This window comes from Cavia porcellus, unplaced genomic scaffold (genome assembly GCF_034190915.1).
Source record: "Cavia porcellus strain 051 isolate PalLab524CR breed Dunkin Hartley unplaced genomic scaffold, mCavPor4.1 scaffold_15, whole genome shotgun sequence".
NCBI classification, from domain to species: Eukaryota; Metazoa; Chordata; class Mammalia; order Rodentia; family Caviidae; genus Cavia; species Cavia porcellus.
The window spans coordinates 53,860,418-53,881,751 of NW_026947498.1; the positions used below are offsets into that span (position 1 = coordinate 53,860,418).

The 21,334-nt window shown below is 36.5% G+C and overlaps 1 protein-coding gene across 7 annotated transcripts in view; it reads left to right on the plus strand.

Moving 5' to 3' along the window:
- The window catches only part of Bbx (BBX high mobility group box domain containing), a 220,786-nt gene that overhangs the window by 178,066 nt on the left and 21,386 nt on the right, over positions 1 to 21,334 (plus strand). For all 7 annotated transcript variants that reach the window (XM_063224901.1, XM_063224902.1, XM_063224900.1 and 4 more), the window contains 3 exons: positions 2,413 to 3,421; positions 4,340 to 4,478; positions 7,912 to 8,060. In XM_063224901.1, coding sequence (XP_063080971.1) covers positions 2,413 to 3,421; positions 4,340 to 4,478; positions 7,912 to 8,060 — 1,297 coding nt within the window. The remainder of the gene's footprint in view (positions 1 to 2,412; positions 3,422 to 4,339; positions 4,479 to 7,911; positions 8,061 to 21,334) is intronic.

A 21,334-nucleotide genomic window follows, 5' to 3' on the forward strand; every position in this document is an offset into this window, starting at 1 on the left:
TTCATCTTTTAAAACTTGCACTTATTGCCTCCCATACCCCTTCTCCATTTTTTTCCCGTCTCACTAATCACAACATACGTCTCCCAGAAAGCTTTGTGATGCATTGAAAGTACTAAGGAAAAAGTGAGGCAGAAAGACATCTGATAGCTGACTCAATCTATTACCTATTTTTAAAATGTGTTTTGTAAATGTTAGCAATCCTGGCAGCTTGCCATTTGGTATGATTGTGATTTTTAAAAAGCTTTCTAGTTTCCTGCCCATGTGCTTGATTTTTTGTACTGGCTCTGCCAGCCCCAGTACATTTTCACCTCTTAAGTTGTTAATGCAGAGTAAATAAAAGAAGTCATAGTGAAGACTTCCTATGCTGCTCTTGATCAAAGCAGCAGCATCAACCTCTTGATAAATAGCTCAAGGTTAGAAACCTGGCCCTATTGATTTCTGTTTCTTTAGTTGTGCCCCATCGGCCTGGCACCTGGAAAGTTGTAGTTGATTTTTCATGATTGAAAACCTAGGTACTGAAAATTCATTTTACAATAAACTTCCGTTTCCCCACTCAGAGAATAGCCTTAGATTGAAATTTTAAAGTACCTGGAAGTTGGAAAAGAAGATGGCAGTTTTCCTCTTGAATGTCCTATATGTGAAATTTTGGGACTTTTGATGAATTTTAAAACTTAACCATGTTGAGACTATATATGTTTCTGTATTCAGAGTTTTTCAGATTCTAAAAAATGATACACTAGATACATCTTACTCTGTGTAATTTTTCCACTATATATTCAAATACATGAATATTTTGATAGCAAAGCATATAGTCACTAAGATAAAGTGTTTAAGTCATTAAATAGGATCAGGTCAGAATCTGAATCTGAGTAAGTTCAGATTAGATCAAATTTGCCACTAGCAAGTTAAAACCAAACAAAACTTACCTATTACAAAGTGTGCTGCTATAAACATGGGTATGAAATCAAGAAGGACCTGGGTCAGATGGGACCTCTTGTCCTAGTTTTTGAGGAACATCCACACTGATTTCTACAGTGGTTGCATCAGTCTGTACTCCCACCAACAGTGGAAAAGGGTTCCTTCTTCCTTACAGCCCCAGCAGCATTTGTTACTCATTTCTGATAATAGTCATTCTTTCTGCAGTGAGATGAAATCTCAGCATTGTGTTAATTTGCATCTTTCAAATGACCAGTAATGTTGAACATTTTATCATATAGTAATTTGCTATTTGTACTTCTTCATGTGGGAAGTGTCTGTTCATTTCAGATGCCCATTTTTTAATTGGGTCTTTAAATTTGGGTAAGGGTGTATTTTTTTGAGTTCATTATATATTCTAGATATTAGTTCTTTGTAATTTTTTATACAATGGTGTATTACTCATCCATAAAGCATAAAGAAGGATGAACTAGAGAGATTTCTAGGTAAGTGAATGCACCTTGAGACTCACTCGTAAGTGAAATAACTCAGCCACTCATGGATAAATTTTACATTGTATCTCTGCTGTGAGAAACCAAAAGGGTAAATAAGGGCCAAGACGTGTGATAGATATTGTGAAGTACAAGGAAAATTTCCAAATGGGAAGGGGATGAGAAATGAAGAAGAAAATGGAAATAAAGCTTCTGTAAATAAGGAGAGGAAGAAGGCGAAAGGAAGGCGAGAGGAGTGGGAAAAAGGATCAAGATAGCATGTATGATACAAATTCTCTATGATGAACATGATCATTGTATGTATCTAAAATGTACCAATAATCTTAATTAACAGAAAAAACAACAAAAAAATAAGACATGAACAAAAACCTCTTTGTTTCTAGCGCTTTTGTGGTTTTATGGTTGTCAGCATTTGTAGATTGGTTTTGTCTGTATTTGTTTAATGAGTCATCTTCGCCATTTCTGTTTACAAGTGGTTAAGTGAAAGTTACTGTTGCTTTCCTCATTCCTTCCCCTCCCTGAGACAGTGCGGAATCCAAACAGAATTCAGATAGTTAGGTGTGACCGTAGTACATCATCTTATTTAGTCCTCACAAATTATCTGAGATTGGATCATTTCCATTTCATGAAGGTCACAGGGAAGTGAGGAGCACAGTGGCTCAATCTGTGCTGCAGAGTTACTAAGCCAACTGACTATTTTCTACCCTGGATCCCATCCTCATTCTGTTAAATCATATTTTCCTAGGAAAAGCTTCTGCTGAAGCTGAAAAATTGTCTCAGATGTTTGTCTAGAGTTTAATGAATATGTCCCATTGCATACAGCTTTTTACTAATTTGAATCATTTAGATTTGGCAGAAGTGAGTTATACACTTTGGCATTCATTCTGATTATTTGTAAAAGGGATATAATTGAAAAGTTTAATTTTAATTATGGAATAATAAAGATATTTCATGTTTTTCTCCCATTTATATGTTAAATATTTAGATGTGCCTGGCATCAGAGGGGGTGAAAATGGAAGAAACAAAGCTAATAAAGACAAAAGAATCAGATAGTGGAAGAATTAAAGAATTGGAGAAGGGAAAGGAAGAAAGAGAAATAAAAGTGGAGAAAACAGATACAACTGGGTCGCAGGAGGAGGAAGAGTTTGAAAAACTAGCCAAGGAAAATTTAAGAGAGTCTAAGGAATTAAGAAATCTTGAGGAGCTACAAATGGATGATGTAATGTCTATAAAAATGGAAGACTCTAAAGAAATTAGAAAGGAAGAATTAGAGGAAGATCAAAAATATAGTCATTTCCCTGATTTTTCTTACTCTGCTAGTAGCAAGATAATAATTAGTGATGTTCCCAATCGAAAAGATCACATGTGCCATCCTCATGGAATTATGATCATTGAGGATCCCAGTGCATTAAACAAACCAGAAAAACTAAAAAAGAAGAAAAAGAAAAGCAAAATGGATCGACATGGAAATGATAAGTCCACACCCAAGAAGTCATGCAAGAAGAGGCAGTCCTCAGAATCTGACATTGAAAGCGTCATATATACCATTGAAGCTGTCGCTAAAGGAGACTGGGGTGTTGACAAGCTTGGAGAAACCCCTCGAAAGAAGATCCGCACATCTTCAAGTGGCAAGGGAAACCTTTTGGATGCCAAGCCACCAAAGAAAAAAGTGAAATCAAGAGAAAAGAAAATGTCAAAAGAGAAGTCCTCAGACATTACCAAAGAGTCCAGACCTCCAGATTTCATTAGTATTTCTACCAGCAAGAACATTTCTGGTGAGGTGCCAGAGGGTATAAAAGCAGAACCCCTGACCCCCACGGAGGATGCACTACCACCTAGCCTATCAGGACAGGCCAAGCCTGAGGACAGTGAATGTCACAGAAAAATAGAAACCTGTGGCTCCAGGAAATCTGAGAGGTCTTGCAAAGGTGCTCTTTATAAAACCCTGGTGTCTGAGGGCATGCTGACCTCTCTGCGAGCTAATGTGGACAGAGGTAAGTGACTTGCACTGACCTCTAGAGAACACAGAAACCAAGCAGAATCTTTCCTTTGGGCCTATTGAAAAGAACCTCTATAAAGAATAATGTGACTCCCACATAATGTCTCACATCTGCATGGTTCCTTATGGTTTATATATCACAGCCCTTTGTGATTTTTGCCTACATGTGTTCTAACATCTTTAAGGAGTTTGTATCATTTAGTGGCTACTTCTCCAGGATATAAGTATTGAAAGTAGCTAAACTTTTTGTTTTACTGGTTTGACTTAACTCTTTGTTTTGAGGATCAGTACTAAATGGAACTTTTGGGTTGGTCTTTAATGGAATTTCCTGAATGAGGCAAATGCATTTAGCAGTCTTGACCTGAAGGCTCCAGAAATGAATACCCTCTCCTTCTGTCTCCATTAGGTAGTCAGAACTGTAAGTGAAGTGTTCTTTAAAACATGATAGCATCCCCAAACTATTCAGTGTATATACCTTTGTTCCTTGAAATATTTTATATAAATTTATCTATTTTAAAATACAGCATCTCGCTAGGGAATGCTGCCACAAGCTGTATCCTAACAAGAGATGTATGAGTGTTAGATTGAATAAACTGTGAATGAAGATATTGGAGAGTTACATAGTTCTTCAGTGATGTCATCGCAGTGAGTTGAATTAGTAGAGTCTATCAGCTATGGGCACCCACACTTTAGCTAGTTCTCAAATAGAAAACATAGGAGTAGTTGTCTGTCTCTTAAGTTCTGTGATACCTATTAAATTATGACAAGACAAACTCAGAGGTTTTAAGTCACTGTTTTGCACATTCTGTTACTAAAGATAGCCCAGCATACATTACTTCAAGGACTCTGTAACCTACAGTACTCTTCCCAACCCTAGGAGACTGAGCACATCTTGTTTCCTGAACTCCATTAGGTAAACGAAGCTCGGGAAAAGGAAACTCCTCTGATCATGAAGGGTGTTGGGGTGATGAAAGCTGGACATTTAACCAATGTGGGACCAGTGGGAACAAGAAGTTCAAGAAAACAAAGCCAAAAGAAGACTGTCTCCTTGGGTAAGTGCCTGTGAGCACATCCACTTGCACTACGCACAGCCCAGCGTGGTAGGGTTTTCACTGATTGCTCATTCTTGACTTTTCATTTAATACTTAAACTTTAATCTGAAAAGTTGCCTAGTAAACACAAATCAAATGTGTCTCATGTTTCCTGCAGTTAACATAGTCATGTGAATGATAATATCATTCACATTTTAGGCAGAGTAGAAATTATACACATTTTAAACTGTAGGTTGAGTTTGAATTGAGGTCCACCATGTAGCATGGTGTGATCTTGTAAATCTGTTAATATTACTAGCACCAGTTTTCCTACATGAAACTTAGAATGGATATTATTAATAGGTTTAGATTTTGTACACTTTACATACTATATTTATATTTATGGAACTATATTTATATTCATTTAATATTTTTAACTGTATGTACATGTGTTTATAAAATAATATGACAGCTGGAATATGTGAGGTAAATAAAATTATGCTTGTACCTCTAACTTTGATTTGTTTAAACTATCTTCTATTGCTCTAAGATAAAAATATTATGTTGCATATCATACAGAGTACATTGAATACATTAACTATGCATTGAAATGTACAAATTAAACAGTGGCATACAGTAACATAAAATCATTAAGAATTACTTCATATTTAAGATTATACAAATTCTCTTAGAAAACTTAATATAAAACATTTTGTTAGTAAGCTAGGAGATACAATATTATATATTGATGAGAAAAGTATCTGCATATTCAGTTATACTGTTTTGAAAATCCTGTGAGATTTCTCATTAGCCCAAATTTAAAAAGAATACACTGAATGAAAATAATTTTGCATATTTTATGTGTGTTTAAAGGTATGCAGATTTTATGCACTGTGTGTATTACATTTGTTTTATTCATAATATTTGCATTTCTACTTGTGAATAATGTAATAGTTTTCTTTGGAAATCACAGTGCTTTTAACGTATGGTTAGTTTTACAACTCTAGGTCATCATCAAGTGACAAGGTAGAAATTATTTTTCATGATACTAGCTCCTCAAATTTATTTATATTGAAATAATACATTCTTAACTTTATATATTTTATTTCTAATGTGTTTTTCAGTTTATATTTTTATTAGTGCATGCATGCTGTACATTATTACATTCCTTGTGAGGTGTTCATACTTGTTCAAAACACATCTCAATTCCTTTTTCATCCCTTTCCTCTCCCCTCCTCTTCTTAATCCCATTAAAAGTTCAAATACTTTAAATTAGGTTTACTTATATTATGCTTAAATAATGATATGAAAATCATACCATTTGCCATTGTTAAATGATACTTTCAAATGTGGAATTACCTAAAAAATAAGTGATGATCCTTGAATATTTAGAGCAATGCTCTGTCTCCTTTGAAAGAACTTTCAGTGCCTTGTGAATCTGGACTACAAGAGAGAAGCAGGTCTCATGCAGAAGTGCTAGGAAATAGCAAACAGAGCTGTCTCCAACTTCCGTTAGAAACCAAGGAGTTACAAGACAGGTATTTTCACCAGTCTGTAAGAACCAGAATAAGTGCCCCAGACATTTGAAAAGCCCTGAGATTGGTGAGAGGTACATGTATGTACTTTACTCATTTCTGATGAAGTCACATGTGAAAGTTGGGAATCTGGTTTAAATCAGCAGTAAATTCAGTGTTCTTTCTTCCTTTGCCTCTTTAAATATTGACGTATCAGGATCAGATAGACCAGTGGTGGCAAACCTACTGCACTCACGCCACATAGCCAGCTGTTTATTATCACTGAAAGCTCTAAACGGTTCACCAGGCTGGACATGGCGATGTGCTTCTGTAATCCTAGCAGTTGGGAGGCTGAGGCAAGAGGGTCACTGTGAGCTTGAGGCCAGCTTAGACTACAAAGTGAGTTAATGTCAGCCTGAACTGCATGAGACTCTGTCCTGAAAAGACAGACAGACAGACACTCACCATCACTGAGATAGACTGGGTTTGCTTCATTTAGAACATACCAATATAGTGTCTGAGCAGAGGAAAATATGGTTCCTGTGGGTCTGCTCAGCGATTTATAGATGAGAATTTTTAAACATTTTAATCTTAGAAAATATCCTGCTTAGTTGGCATGGCCAGGAAAATTCACTTCAGTATTGGCAGTTCTAATTGTGTATACTTCTTCAGGTAACACATAGATTATTTTCGTTATCTCTTTACAAACAACAAAGGAAGACAATCTAAAGGAACCTTCTGAGTTCATCATGCATTTTCACAGGTTTTCTTTTGAATATTAGAGTAGCTGAAAAACTCATAACATTTATTTATATATATTATATATATTAAGCCCTTTGATAGCTTCTCTTTAGTACCAGATTTTCTATAGATACTAATTTTTTTAGAAACTAATTTTTTTAGCTGAGTGAGAAAAGATGACTTTATTAGAGGAGGAGCATCACTCTTTGAAAGAACCTAGCAATGACCATCTTATTTTGACTCTTCATCTGAGCCTTTTTCCTGTTTCCCAACTCTTGTGCTGTGTGTTCCTCCAAAACAGAATGGCTTTAGGTGGGAATATCTCAAGTACATGCTGGAGTTAGAAACCTAATCCATCAGCTCCTCTCAGCTGCACCAAAGTGACTCTCTTCTTCCACCCCTCTTTCCACTTCTGCCCCAGCAGGCACAGCAGTTGTCTCACAGCTTCCCTTGTCTGTCTGGAGGGTGCATTAGTCAGTAAGTCTTACTAAATGAAAGCAAGAAGCCAGCCTAGGATCCAGCAGGCATGCTGCCATTGCTGGGGTTGTGGGGTTGCAGACAGTCAGAGTGAGCCCCACAATTCCCAGCTTTGCCAGTGGCGTTTTGGTTTAAGTTCAAGTGATGTCACCTCACTGCCAGTAGTATGCTCATTGGCTTTTCTTTGCTCATTGTATGTTTTAGCCTCATCTGACCAACTCTCCAGATTTTTTTTTCTAATAACAGGATTTTTTGTTTTTTATTTGTGTGTTTTAATTGCTAGTCAAGCACTAGTTTTTAAAAACATCCATCTACCAACGTATTTTATCAATAAGCTTGCTAATGTATGTTCATATATATAATCTTTAGAATGAAGATCTGCCTAAATAGAGTATGCTTTGTACTGAATGTTATGAAAAAGTCTCATGTCAATTTAATGGCAAATTCCCCATGTCAAGTATAGTCTAATATTTTAAATGATGTTTCGACTTTTCTAAGATAATATGGTAACTTGTACTGTTGAGTTTACTAGGAAAATTGTGTAAGTCTCCTCAGGTATTTCTGAAAAGGTATTTTTTTCTTGCACAGAACTTACTTAAAATGTCTTAATTTCCAGCAGCTCTGTTTTCAAATGAAATATCTTAAAATTTATTTTGTATCATTTTCTGTTCAGATATTTGATCTTGTACTGATTGATTTCCCTCTCTCTCTACTTTTAATAGCTCAGCAAAGTTGGATGAAGAATTTGAAAAGAAATTCAACAGCCTTCCTCAGTATAGTCCTGTTACTTTTGACCGGAAAGGCATACCTGTCCCGAGAAAAAAGAAGAAGACTGGAAACGTGTCCTCAGAACTGACTAAAACCAGCAAAGGTTAGGTGTGACCTGTGCCTTCTTACAATATGATCAGAATCTCACCTACTCCTTGGCTATGCTTCTAAAGCTCCCACTAGATAAATCAATAATTGGGTTTAAAAGGTAGGCAGGAAGGAATCAGAATGTCAGACTGTTTCCCAAGATTATCTTGGTTCCTGCCTCCCTTGTCCCTTTTTTCCTTCTGAATTCTCCTTAACCTCTGTTGTTTGGCATCTCGGAATACACATTTGGTCTTAAAGATGTAGGAAAGCTTTTTCAAAAGTATTGCACATGGTCTTTGACCTTCTGCTTTCTAGAACTCTAATTTGAGGTGTTGGGCTCTTCTTGAGCAGAAACTGCTGAGTCTGGTTCTTCTGTTCCTGAGTCTACTGTGGATTCACTGTAGAAGTAAAATCATTCTATTTGCCTGAGAAGCAGACACTATTCTTACTAATAGTGTGGATGAAATGAAAATAAATATACCTATAATGCTCCAGTACTATATTTTTATTGATTTTATTAAATTTTAGCAAAATGCTTTGTTTACTATATTTATTTTCAAAAATGTCAGCTTCTCCCTCCCTACATATCTCAGGGAATCTCTTAAAATTACTGACATGCCTTGGGTGGATCTCAGCACTCCTCAGGGGCGGTAGTCCCATCCAGAAGGGGACGTAAAAGAATATGAGGCATTTTTAGTGGTCTCACCACCTGGTAACACTGTTTTATGGCGCAGAGACTGGAATGCCAATGCCGCCCTCCTACTCATGACATTCAACCTCAAGGAATGACCGATCTTCTATCACGACAATCATGATGTCGTTGAGAACATTGTCTTCCAATTTTACTTTACTTCTAAAGATTGTTGGGGAAATATTCCACTTATTCCTCACAGATATGAAAGACTAGCTGTCCTTTGATGACAGGATATGGCAATATGAACAGTTGATATACCAAGCTGTAGTTACTTTTTCAGGATTGATTTGATCGAAAAGTTCTTAGAAGTATCTTGGTAAAAGTAGCCACCCATTCCCTGTTTTGTGTCAAATCAGATTATTTTCCTTCTTGCATATAGTTTGGAATGGATATGAATATTAATGAAGACACAGTTTCATGGATTTTGAGGGAATATTTAAAGCATGTAGATTAGTAAAAATTATGATTTCTTCAGAGAAGAGACTTAATTTCCCCCCCCTCGAGACTAGCCCTTTGTACCCTGGAACTGCTACAGCCAGAAGGGCCTGTTGAGAGCTGTGTCTCTGAACATCATTGAAAAGCAGATGAAAATTCACCTGTTAGTGATTAATGGTATATGAAAGTCATTTGAGAATTAGCAGTTTTTCTCTCTGGTTAATAAAACTAAGTCTAATGAATACGGAATGGAAAAAGTGCTGCATCACCAGTTTTGCTCATCTAGAAAAAAAAACCAGTGTTTTATAAAGATCTTGCAGGATACATATGTGAAGAAATAAAAGAGACTCATTGACAATTAGGTAACTGAGTACCAGAATGGATTTCCAAACTAAATACAATAATAGTCTTCATGTCCTGGAGATATTTAGGAATAGGTAGAATAGTCCATGAGTCCTTTGGTACCAGCTACCTTGAGCTCCTGTAATTCTTGGATATGAAGTTGCTGATAAATCTCCAACCGGTAAAGTAGAATTTTATTTGACCAGTGTACTGGATGCATTTCTTATCCCACTTGTCACAGTTAGAACTTCCATTTTAAAGGCATGAAAATGATTGAATAGCTTAACTCTTATTATGCCTGTAAAGCCACAAAGCCACAGGTTCTTATAGAGTATACTAATTAATTACCTAAGTGGGGAGTTTTACAGTTTAAATTTTGTGCTCCACATTGTTTCATAGAGCAAAATGCAATTGAAATAATGCAGAAATTGAATAATATATTCTCTGTTTAGCAAACTAAAGAAATAGTATTTATGCCTGATTGTAATTTGGCATTAGCAGCACCAGTATACTAGACTACAAGTTATTAATGAAATTATCATACCAGCTGTGCCATAATTGCCTGATCTTTAGCAGATAGAGGAGATTGTTTTCTTAGACTCTAGACCCTTTGCATCTTTGCATAATGAATCATTCAAGCAAACACTGTGTATGAGATCATTAGTTCATTAGTAAAAGTGCATGTGTCCATTGGAAACTCATTTTTCCCCACAATTTGCCATTTGTCTGTTTTTATCTTCTGCTATATCTGTTGCCATTCAGCATTCATTATGTTTTTCCCTAACTAATACTTAGCACCTTTTTTCGGTGCTTCAGGCTATATAAAACATGTAGGTTTTTTTTTTTTTTTTCTGAAGTGTAGTTTCTAGCAGCAGTGATTAGTTACACCTCTATACTGTTACGTATTTCAGAGTCACAGTACTCACTTCATTTATTCCTCTACCTTCCCATTGGTCTCCCGTCTCCTCTGCTTTTCCATATCATCTCTGCTTCTTTCCCATTGTCTTTCCGTTCCTTTCACCCTATTCCTTATGTTTGTGTAATGGGTTTTATGAAAAGCTCTATTATAAAGGGGATGAAAATAGCTAAGTGCTGCATTCTGCCAGCTGCACTCAGCCTGTGTTCTAAGGGAACAGAGGACGATGACTTAGGAATAGCATTTCCCTTGGCTTTTAAGAACAAGTTATCCAGTAAATTATAATCATTCTAACTTTCAATGACGTTCAGCTGAGCTAACCCAGTCTGACATTTTTTTCCACAGATTATCTGTTATTTGTGTTTTTAAATGAAAGCTTTAAGTTATAAGTCTAACTGAAATGCCTTAAGATACTTGTTTTGACACATTATCTTATGTATACTACTGATGTTTTTGAAGCATTATTTACAAAAGCAGCAAAAGTCAGAGTTCTCTGCAAAACAGTAATTTTCTAATGGAAGTAGGGTCTTGGAGTAAAAGCAAATTGAATTCAATTTAGAGTGTTTTAGAGTATTTATGCCTCATCTTGGCACTTGACTTCACTTCTCCTCTTTTATTCTGTGTTTACATAGTTTTGGGGCTCTTACCAAACATGCTGTTGTTTCTTTTTTTTTTCTAATTAACACTTACATTTTAAGTTTGAAATTTAAAATGATTAAACATTTTAGGCTTTCATTCCAGTGGTAATAAAAGAAGTAGGGTCACAGAATTAGAAGTTGAAGCAGACACACATGTTGGGATTGAGCCATCCTGAGTATACTTTGAGTCTGAAAAAGCTGAGGCCCGTTGATAGTCTGGCCAGCCCCACCCGGGGAGGAGGTTAGAGCTTCCAGTTTAGGCTCAGCGCGGTATTGTGCCCTAGTATTGTTTGAGAATCTTCCTTGCCACCACACTTTTTCAGGAACATAATGAGTATCTCTTTGCAGAGCATTTACTGATAGAATCAATCGTAAACTACTTACCCAAGCCTGCATGTGCAGCAAAGGAGGAAATGCCTGCCCCTTAATGAATCTTAACTTGGTTGTGGCTGATAGACTTATTGATACACTTACTCTTGTCGACATATCCACATGCCCAGAGCTGGGAGCCCTCTGCTATAAATTATTGCAAAGGAATAATAATTTCCCATGCTTACATATCCAGCAGAAAAATGCCGGCCTATTCTTGAGACTCAATTTTTTCTTTTTGATCTTAAAAACACAAAACCGTAGGATCTGCATGAAAAGCAACTACCACTGGAGTTATGCTTGACATTTGTGTCTAGAAACAATTTTAGAGAGAGGGCTGTCACTTCATCCACCCACTGACCTTGAAAAATTATTATATCACACTAATACTGAAATGGCTTTATGTCACTATAGTTTTTTTGGGGGGGGTAGGGGTACCAGGGATCAAACTCATGACTTTGTGCTTGCAAGGCAGGCGCCTATGCTGCTGATCCAATTCGCCAGCCCCATATGTCACTATAGCTTTTTATCCTAAAAAAACGTTAATTTTTTTTTTTTTTAGAGAACCTCAAATGTTTTAGAAATGTTATTGTTAACATCTCTATAGAAACTTAGCCTTTTTTTTTTTATGGTATGGTATGGTATGGTACAGAATGTAGGATTAAACTCCATTGTACTCTATCATAGAACACAGCACCAGTATCCACACCCCCATTACTTAAATTTTGATGCAGGGTCTGGCTAAATGGCCCGGGCTGCTAGTATGCTCCTGCCTCAGCCTCCTACATATCTGGAATTATAGGTGTGTGCCACTCCACCTGACTCTGTGGGAATCCTGGCATCCTCTTAGCTTGTATTTGGCCCTTTTATTTTCTGCACAACTGTGGAATACAAAGAGATTATTACTTCACAATATAGACCATCCTGCCCAAAAACTTCACTGGAAGTCTAAGGCACTGTATGTACCAGCAGTGAGTGATCTGGTCATAAAGAAGCTAAAGTTGATGCAAATGTTCTCTCAAGAAATGTAGTAAAGAAAGAGAGGGGACAGAATCTTAAGAGCAGTATAGAGCAGTGACAATGGCAAACCTTTTAGAGCTTTCAGTGACAGCAGCTAGCTGGCTGCAGCCTGCGTGCCATGGCTTCAGCACCACCAGTACAGAGTGAAGAACAAGTCTTGATTCTTTGTTCAGCTGTTGATTTTGTTTTCTAAATGACTCCTTCTAAAGCTTTTTTCTGTGCTTTCCACTCCGTACCTTCCTCCTCACCTAGGAATACTTCTGTGTTTTTTGTAACAAATAAGAAAAGATAGTAGTAAATTTTCTTATATTTGCCATGTAGTACAAATACGACTTTTATTTTATTTAGAAAACATGTTAAATGTTGTCATGTACCATATTTGTGAGCAGAAATTAAAGTGTTCACTTCTTTGACTCCCAAATTGCAACTTTTCAATGACTAGAATAAAGATCTTATATACTTTATTTTCAATTTTTTTCATTTTCTTTGAAAGAGTTGTCATTTGCTTATTTTATAGTTGTACTTTGGGAGGTGATTGGAGCAGAGAATTTAAAGATTAAATTCTGTTGAAGCTCTTCCATGTACAGAACCTCTCTAGAATTTTTTTTATTTATTCATTTTTGTTTTTGTGTTTAATATTAATATAAGTTCTGTCTTAGGTTTGTTCTTAATGGGTACTTCTTAGGTTTTTCTGAGTATGTTTGGGTCTGAAAAGAGATACCCTTCTCTTTTTTTCCTTTTCTTTCCATACACCAAATCAGTTTGTTTCTGTGAACTGTTTTTTTATTGTCTCTGTGAGCCAATGTATTATCAAATTATTTTCCTACCTGTAAATCACTGTGATCTCCGTGATTCTGAGAAATTCCAAAATTTTTTCCTTCTTGCTTCTGTTTTCCATGATTACCATTGTGTTGTTTTGATTCTGCAGCCAAGGTTTTGTAAATACATGAGGTGGTGATTGCAAACCAAAATAGAGAGAACACCTATAATACTAGTGTAGTATCAATGCATGATATTTTCTTTGCACTTGTTAAATGAATTTTGTTTTCTCTTGTTCTCTTTTTACCAAAGAAGCAAGCAAGGAGGCATTCTGTGTTTCCATTTCAGGGTACTGCCAGCAAATCCAGAGGTGTTTACTATTGCTTATTTTAGAAGGATGCCTTGGTGTAGTCATCTAAAAATACTTGCATAGGTTTATGATATCAGTAGTATTAGCAGATGTCATTTTTGCATACTTTGTACCAAGTGAGTTTTTTTTGTGTGTGTGAGCTTTACTTATTCATGAAACAAAATTTAGAACCTGCCATATACTAAGCACTACTGTACTCATTTAGATCATATCTGTGAATGAAAGCAAAGAAGTCCTCTGCTATGGAGGTTACATTATACTGTGGATACAAGTCAATAAATAAGCCTAAAATAAGGAAAGCATATTTTAAAAAGGAGATGTGCTGCGTAAAAAAAGAGTGGTTTAGAAGATCAACAGGGAAAAAGAAGATTTAAGGAACACTATAAACCAACTAGAACTAGGTGGTGTATATAAACTCTGCCCAGTAACAGCACAATGCATACCCTTTTCAGGTACATGGGAAAAGTATCCAAAAATGGCTGTTGCTGAGCAGTAAAATAATTTTGTGATGATTTTTAAATTTTTTACAGTACATATGTACAGTACATAATGATCACATTCCTCACAGAGAGTCGGTCCATGTACATAGCATATCTCAGTTCTTTTTTTTACTGTTTACTCCCCCCCCCACCCCCGTTTACCCTCTCCCTTTCTCCATTTCTTGGTCCCCTGCTCATTTGCAAAAGGTTTCTCTCCAACATTCTATTATCTGTTCTTTGGGTTTTTTATTAGTTGGTTGGGATTTGTTTTTTGGTTTGGTTTTTTGTTTATTTTGTTTTTGTTTTTGTGGGGGTTTTTGGTGTTTCGAGACAGGATCTTGCAGTATAGCCCAGGCCGGCCTTAAACTCACAGCAATCTTTCTGCCTAGCCTACGTGCTAGGATTACTGGTGTGTGCCACCATGCCTGGCTCTATCCTTTCTTTTGTGCTGGATTTATATTTTGAGTTTTTTGTATAAGAGAAACACTATGCAATGGTGGTGTCTGATTTATTTCATTTAACATTATAGTTGTCAGGTGCCTCCATTTTCCTGCAGATGACTCTAATTTATTCTTTATGACAGAGTAGTACTTTGTTGTATGTAAATACATTTTCTTTAGCCATTCCTCTCATGGACATACAGTCTGCTCCCAAGATTCAGGTATTGTGAATTGTGTTGCTATAAGTGTGGGTACACATGTATTGCTGTAATATGATGTCTTTAATTCCTTTGGTAAGGAACCCAGAAGGGGAATAGTTGGGTTGAATGAAATTTCTAGTTGCGGTTCTTGAGGAATTTGCATACTGATTTCCATAATAGATGCACTAGTTTACATTGCCAACAATAATGTATAAGGCTTGCTTTTCCCCCACAGCCTTTCCAGTGATTTTTTTGAGACAGTTTCACTATGCAGTTCAGGCTGCCCTTAAACTCACTTTGTAGCCAAGGCTGGCCTCGAACTCATGGCAATCCTCCTCAGAAATTACTTGCCTATTCTCATGTCTGCAAAAATTACCATTGAGATCTTTGGTCCATTTTTTTGACTTTAATACATTGTGAGAAGTGTGGGTTTAAGATTCAGTCTTCTGCATGTAAATAACCAGTTTTCCCAGCACCATTTATTAATGAGGCTATGTTTCCTCCAGTATGTTTTTAATGCTTTTGTCAAATCAGATATTTGAATGTGTCTGGATTTGTTCCTGCATCCTGTATCCTGTTCCATTGATTCACATGTCTGTTTTTGTGCCAGCATCACACTGTTTTTATGTCTGTAGCTTTTCAGTAATGTGTAATATCTGAAATTGTGATGCTTTCTCATGATCATCTCAGTAGATGCTGAAAAGCCTTTGACAAAATCCAGCATCCGTTCATGATTTTTTAAAAAACTGAAGAAAATAAGTATAGAAGGACTTATCTTGACATGATAAAGAAAAAAAAGACTTACTGACATCTTGTTAAATAGGGAAAAATTGAAAACTTTCTCTCTAAAATCAGGAGCAAAACAAAAATGTCCATAACCACTTCTTTTCAATATAGTACTCAAAACATTAGCCAGAGCAATCAGGCAAGACAAAAAATAAAACAGTTGTGTAGAGAAAGGAAGAAGTCAAATTGCTATTATTTGCAGGTGATATCCTCTATAGAGGAGACACAAAAATTTCAACAAAAGTCTTCTAGGATTAATAACCAAAATCAGTAATGTGGCAGGAATATTTAGGAATTGTTAACCAAGGAAGGGAAAGACCTCTATGACAAAAAATTATAGTACTGTGAGGTTGATGAGCACATCAGAAAATGGAAAGATATCCCCTGTTCCTAGACAAGCAGAAACATTATTGTCGAAACAGCCATACTTCCAAAATTGATACACAGTTAAATCCTAATTAAAATAGTAGCAGCATTCCTCACAGAACTGAAGAAAATAATCCTAAAATTCATATGAAACCAAAAGAGACAAACATTAGCAAAGCAATCCTGGGTAACAATAACAAACTGATAAATTTAAAAGGATTAAAATAAAACTATCTTTTCTGGCTATAGAGGAGTGAATTTAAAAATCAGTAATAGGAGAAAACTTGGGAATTTCACAAATATGTGGAAGTAGAACAACACATACACAACAAAAGGATCTCAAAAAAGAAAGGAAAATCATAAAGAACTTTGACTGGATAAAAGTAAAGAAACAGCATGTGAAATTTTAAGGGAAGTAACTAAAGCAATGCTCAGAGAGAAATGTATAGTTCTGAATGTCTATACTTGAAAAAAAGAAAACTCTCAAATCAACTTAACTACCTTTCACCCTAAGACAGTGACCAAAAAAAAAAACAAACAAAAAAGAAATACTTAAACCCAAAGGTTTAAGAAAAGAAATAATAGAGGTTAAAGGGGAAATTACTAAACTGCAACTTACTAAATAATGATAGAAAAGTAGAGAAAAGCAATGATATCAGAAGGTACTCTTTGAAAATATCAATTTAGAAATGTTTAGCTGGATTGGGATCAAAGGGGAAAAAAGGTTCAAATTATTAGAATCAGAAAAGAAATAGAAGACATTATATCAACTCTGCAGAAATGACCAAAAATTTTAAAGGAATACTATAAACAACTACATAGCAATGAATTAGAGATGCTAGATAAAATGAAGACTTCGTGGAAAGACAAATTACCAAAATCAGCTTAAGAAAAATCTGAACCGGCTGTAATTAGTAAAAGAGTTTGAATAGCAATCAAACTTTGCCCAGGGGTGGGGAGGAAAAACAAACAAACAAACAAACAAATCCAGGCCCAGGTGGCTTTACTGCTGGACTGTACAAAAACTTTTAAAGAATAAATGCCAGTGTTTCACAAATGACTCCAAAACATTTGCAGAGGAGTAAATACTTCCAAACGCTCTTATGACTCATAATGTTAAACTAGACAAATAAAAAGTGAAAATAGACTGATATCATGTAAATATGGACACAAAAATCCTCAAATACCACCAAACCAAATTAGCAAAAAACAACTATTATATCCCATAACTAAGTAGTATTTTATTCTAGGATTCCAAGAATGGCTTCACACTCAAAAATCAATTAATGTCATATTACCCAAAACCACATGATCATCTTGGTAGATGTAAATAAAGCATTTGATAAAGTCCAGTCTTCTTTTTTAAATGAAAGCAGTCATCAAATTTATGAATAGAAAGGCGTTACATAAACCTGATAGAGCATCTACAGTAAATACACAGCTAATGTTATACTTCATGACGAAAGATTAGATGTTTTCCCTGTAAACACAGGAACAAGACAAGAATGTCCTCTCTTGCCAAGAGTTCATTATTCTGTTAGACAAGAGGAAGAAGGCATTATGATTGGAAAGGAAGAAGTAAAACTACATCATTCTCAAATGACATGATTGTCCTAGTCACTTCCTTATTCTGGAACATAGTACTAAACATTCACCCTATAAGGAAGGGGAAGTTTATTTGGCTCACAGTTTGTAATCTCTGTAGTGCGCTGGATTCAAAGCAGGACTGCATGGCAGAGATGCATAGGAGAAAAGAAACCAACATTGTGGGAAGAAATTAGAGCGGAAGGAACAAGGGAGGGAGATAAACTCCTCCAGGACATGCCCCCAGTAATCCAGACCTGCTCTTAACAATAAGCCAGCTACAGACTCCCATATCCAGGCACCTTCCGAAAGCCCATCCATCTACGACCACCTGAGACTTTGGAGAGACATCTAGAAGACTCATGCATGTGTAGAAAAACCCTAAGATATCGAGTAAAATCTTTTATAGCTAATAAATGATTTTAGTAGGGATGAAAGATACAGTAATATAAAAATTATGTTTTTATATATTTGCAATGAGCAATCTAGAATTGAAATTAGAACAATTCCCCTTCCAGTGGCACTCCCCTCAAAAAAAAGTACTTAGGAATAAGTTTAACAAAGGAAGTGCTACATAAACCAGGTGTAGTGGTGCATACCTAATGGTCCCAGCACTCTAAGAGGCTAAGGCAAGAAAATTGCAAATTCAACCCTAGCCTGAACAACTAGCAAGACCCTATCTCAAAATAATAAATTAAAAACAATGGATGGAGAGCAGTATGAAAGCCCTGGGCTCAATCCCTAGTACCAGAAAAAAAAAAAGAAAAATCCTGTACAACATTGTTTAAAGAGTAATAGGAATAAATGGGAAATAGCCCATGTTCGTGGATTAGAGTATTTAACATTGTTAAAATGGAACTATGTCCCTAAATTTATCCATAAGTTCAACCCAGTGCCTCTTAGAATCTTAGGTGATTTCTTTTTAAAATTAACAAATGAGCCTAAGATTAATGTGGAATGGTAAGAGCTTCAGAGTAATTTACATAGTCCTGGAAAAAAAGAAACAAATAGTTGGTTTCAGAACTATGAAACCATAGTAATGAAGAGTGTTGTATTGGCACAAAAATAGACCTATTGATCAGTGGCACAGAATTGAGGGTCATAAATAAACCCAAACGTTTTTGGTCAGCTGATTTTCAACAATAGTGAACAGTACTCAGTAGGAAAAATGTAATCTTTTCCAAAAATGGTGTGTAAAACAGCTGGATATCTACAAGCAAAAGAAAAACTGGACTCTTACTGCTTCATCCAGTATACTTCAACTTTAAATGGATTGAAGACTTAAGTGTAAAACATACAACTTTTCAAAGAAAATATAGGAATGCATATTTATGATCTCACATTGGCAATGGATCCTTAGATATAACATCAAAAGCTCAAGTACCGAGCCAAAATAGATAAATTATATGACTATATCAAAATTAAAACCTTTTGTGCTTTAAAGGACATTGACAAGAAAGTGAAAAGACATCTCACAGAATGGGTGTTGTACTCAGTGTTTTCCAAAGGAGTAGATTTAATACAGGACACATAACTTATAGGATTAGTTTATAATATTCACCCAAAATGTCAAATGTAGAGGAGTGCAAGAGATCTGTCCATACACTACAGACCCAAAGAATCTTTCTGAGCCTCTGGATCCCACAACAATGTTCTGCACAAGTCTGGCTGGAGGCCTAGTGCTCACAACATGCAAATCCTTATCAAGATTCTGCAGGAATCCAGGAAGGCCCAAAGACCGGTGATGCAGTGGTGAAAGTTAGGAAGTCTGAGTCATTGACATGAAGGATCTGTGCCAGAAGCTGAGTGAGAGATCTCTGCACTGGAGTCCGTAAGTGACACTCAAGACTAAGATCAGAGGACCCCCAAACAGAATACCAGCCATCCCAGGTGACAGCAAGCACTCAAGCTCCTCCTCCAACAAGAAAAGCCATGTTTGTATCAGGAAAACTCCCAGTACAAAAAAACAGGAAAACCAGCCATGGCAAGCTTTTTCAGGAAATCAACAGCATGCATAGTTCCCCTCCTGCTATCGTTTTTATGTCATTCCGGCAATGATCCTGAGGTAGATCTTTTGCCACGCAGAACCATGCTGACTCAGTTCAGGTGGGTGTTCCCACTTAAGCTGATCATTAATTCTCCACACTGGAATAAAGTATTTGCAAATCACATACCCAATATGATACATAAAGAACTCTTAACAATTGAATAGTAAAAAAATTAAAGATGCACAAGTTATCTCATAAGCATTTTCTATGAAAAAAGATACACAAAGAGTGAATAAATACATTAAAAAGATGCTTGACATTGTCAGCTCTAGGAGAAATGCAGATCAAAACTCCAGTGAGAATGACACAATTCCACATCCTTAAAATGGCAGTATCAAACAGACAGACAAATGTGGGTGAGGATGTGGAGGAACCGAAGCCTTTATACATTGTTAGTAAAAACATAAAATGGTGCTGCTTCATTAAATAGTCCAATTGTTCCTCAGAAGCTAAACATAAGAGGTACCATATGCTTCAGAGAGAGACATACATCCACACAAATGCCTGTATTTGAATGTTGATAAAAGCATTATTCGTAATAGCCAAAAGGTGGTAGCAGTCCAAATATCCATCAGCTGTTGAGTGGATAAACAAAATGTGTTACATCCTTATAGTGAAATATTATTCATCATGCTGGTGTACTACACGGTGTGGATAGACTTTGAAAACATGCTAAATCAAAACAGTCAAAAACCACTTACATGATTCCATTTATATGAAGTGTCCTTAATGGGCAAATCTATAGAGACAGACAGTGGATTAGTGAGTGCTTAGGAATGGGAGGAATGCTGCAGGTATAATAGTGGTAGTAATGAAAAGGTGTGGGATGTATTTTGGAGGTAATGAAATTTTCTAAAAATTGGTGATTGTTGCAGATATCCCTGAATATACAAACTTTCTGATCAGTTAAAATAATAGGCTGTAAGAGCAATGACGATCACAGTTGATAGAATGGGGTTGAGCAGCAGCTCTACATAGAGTGCTCTGGAGACACGTGAGGAAAGCCTCAAAGGATTGGAGACAGTTAGCCCTGAAGCTGTCGGAAGAGGGGAAGGCAGACAGGAAGGTGCTAAGGCAGGAGTGAGGATTTGTGTACCGGCAAAGCCAGGAGGCTAGAGCAGCTAGAGAGAAGTGAAGAAGGAAATGAAGCTCAGTCATCAGCTTCCTAGAAGCCCTCGTAAGCTACTGTAAGCTGGCTGGCTTTTCTTTTTTTAATGATTGCATTCGTTGTGGGGAGTAGAAACATGTATATAAAGCATCTTAGTTCTTTTTCTATCCCCCACATCTCTTGCTCACCTTTCACCAAAATGCTAGCTCCCTGTAGCCTATTAATCTGTCTTGTCTTTTGCTGTCTTTTCAAATATGGGGTGGAATGGTCTGCATATGATGACCGTGGAGTCATCAGTTTATAGCTGTTCGTTAAGCCTTGAGATTAGAGTGATCAGCAGAGGAGTGAAAAAAAGACAACCTCTGAGTCCAGAGCATTACAAAATTAAGACATCTAGGAAGAGGAGGAAGCAAAGGAGACAGAGAGAGAAAGATCAGTGAGGGAAGAGAAGAAACAAGACAGTGTTCTACAGTCTCACGTAAAGCACTCAAGGGAGATGGTGTGCCTGCAATAGCCCTGTCCGGAGCTGTGGGTATGCCGGAGCAGGGAAGGCTGCACCACTGCCTTCCTAGCATCAGGTCTAATCAGAAGAGGTGTGCTGGGTGCTGGGTGGAAGGAGAGAGATTGCGGGCTGTGAGTGTGGGCAGGAGAGTTGCTGTAGGGGGAAGCAAAAAATTGGGGCAGTGACTGACAGAGAAGTTTGGACAGAAGCCTTTTTCCTTGAATTTGGGAGAAA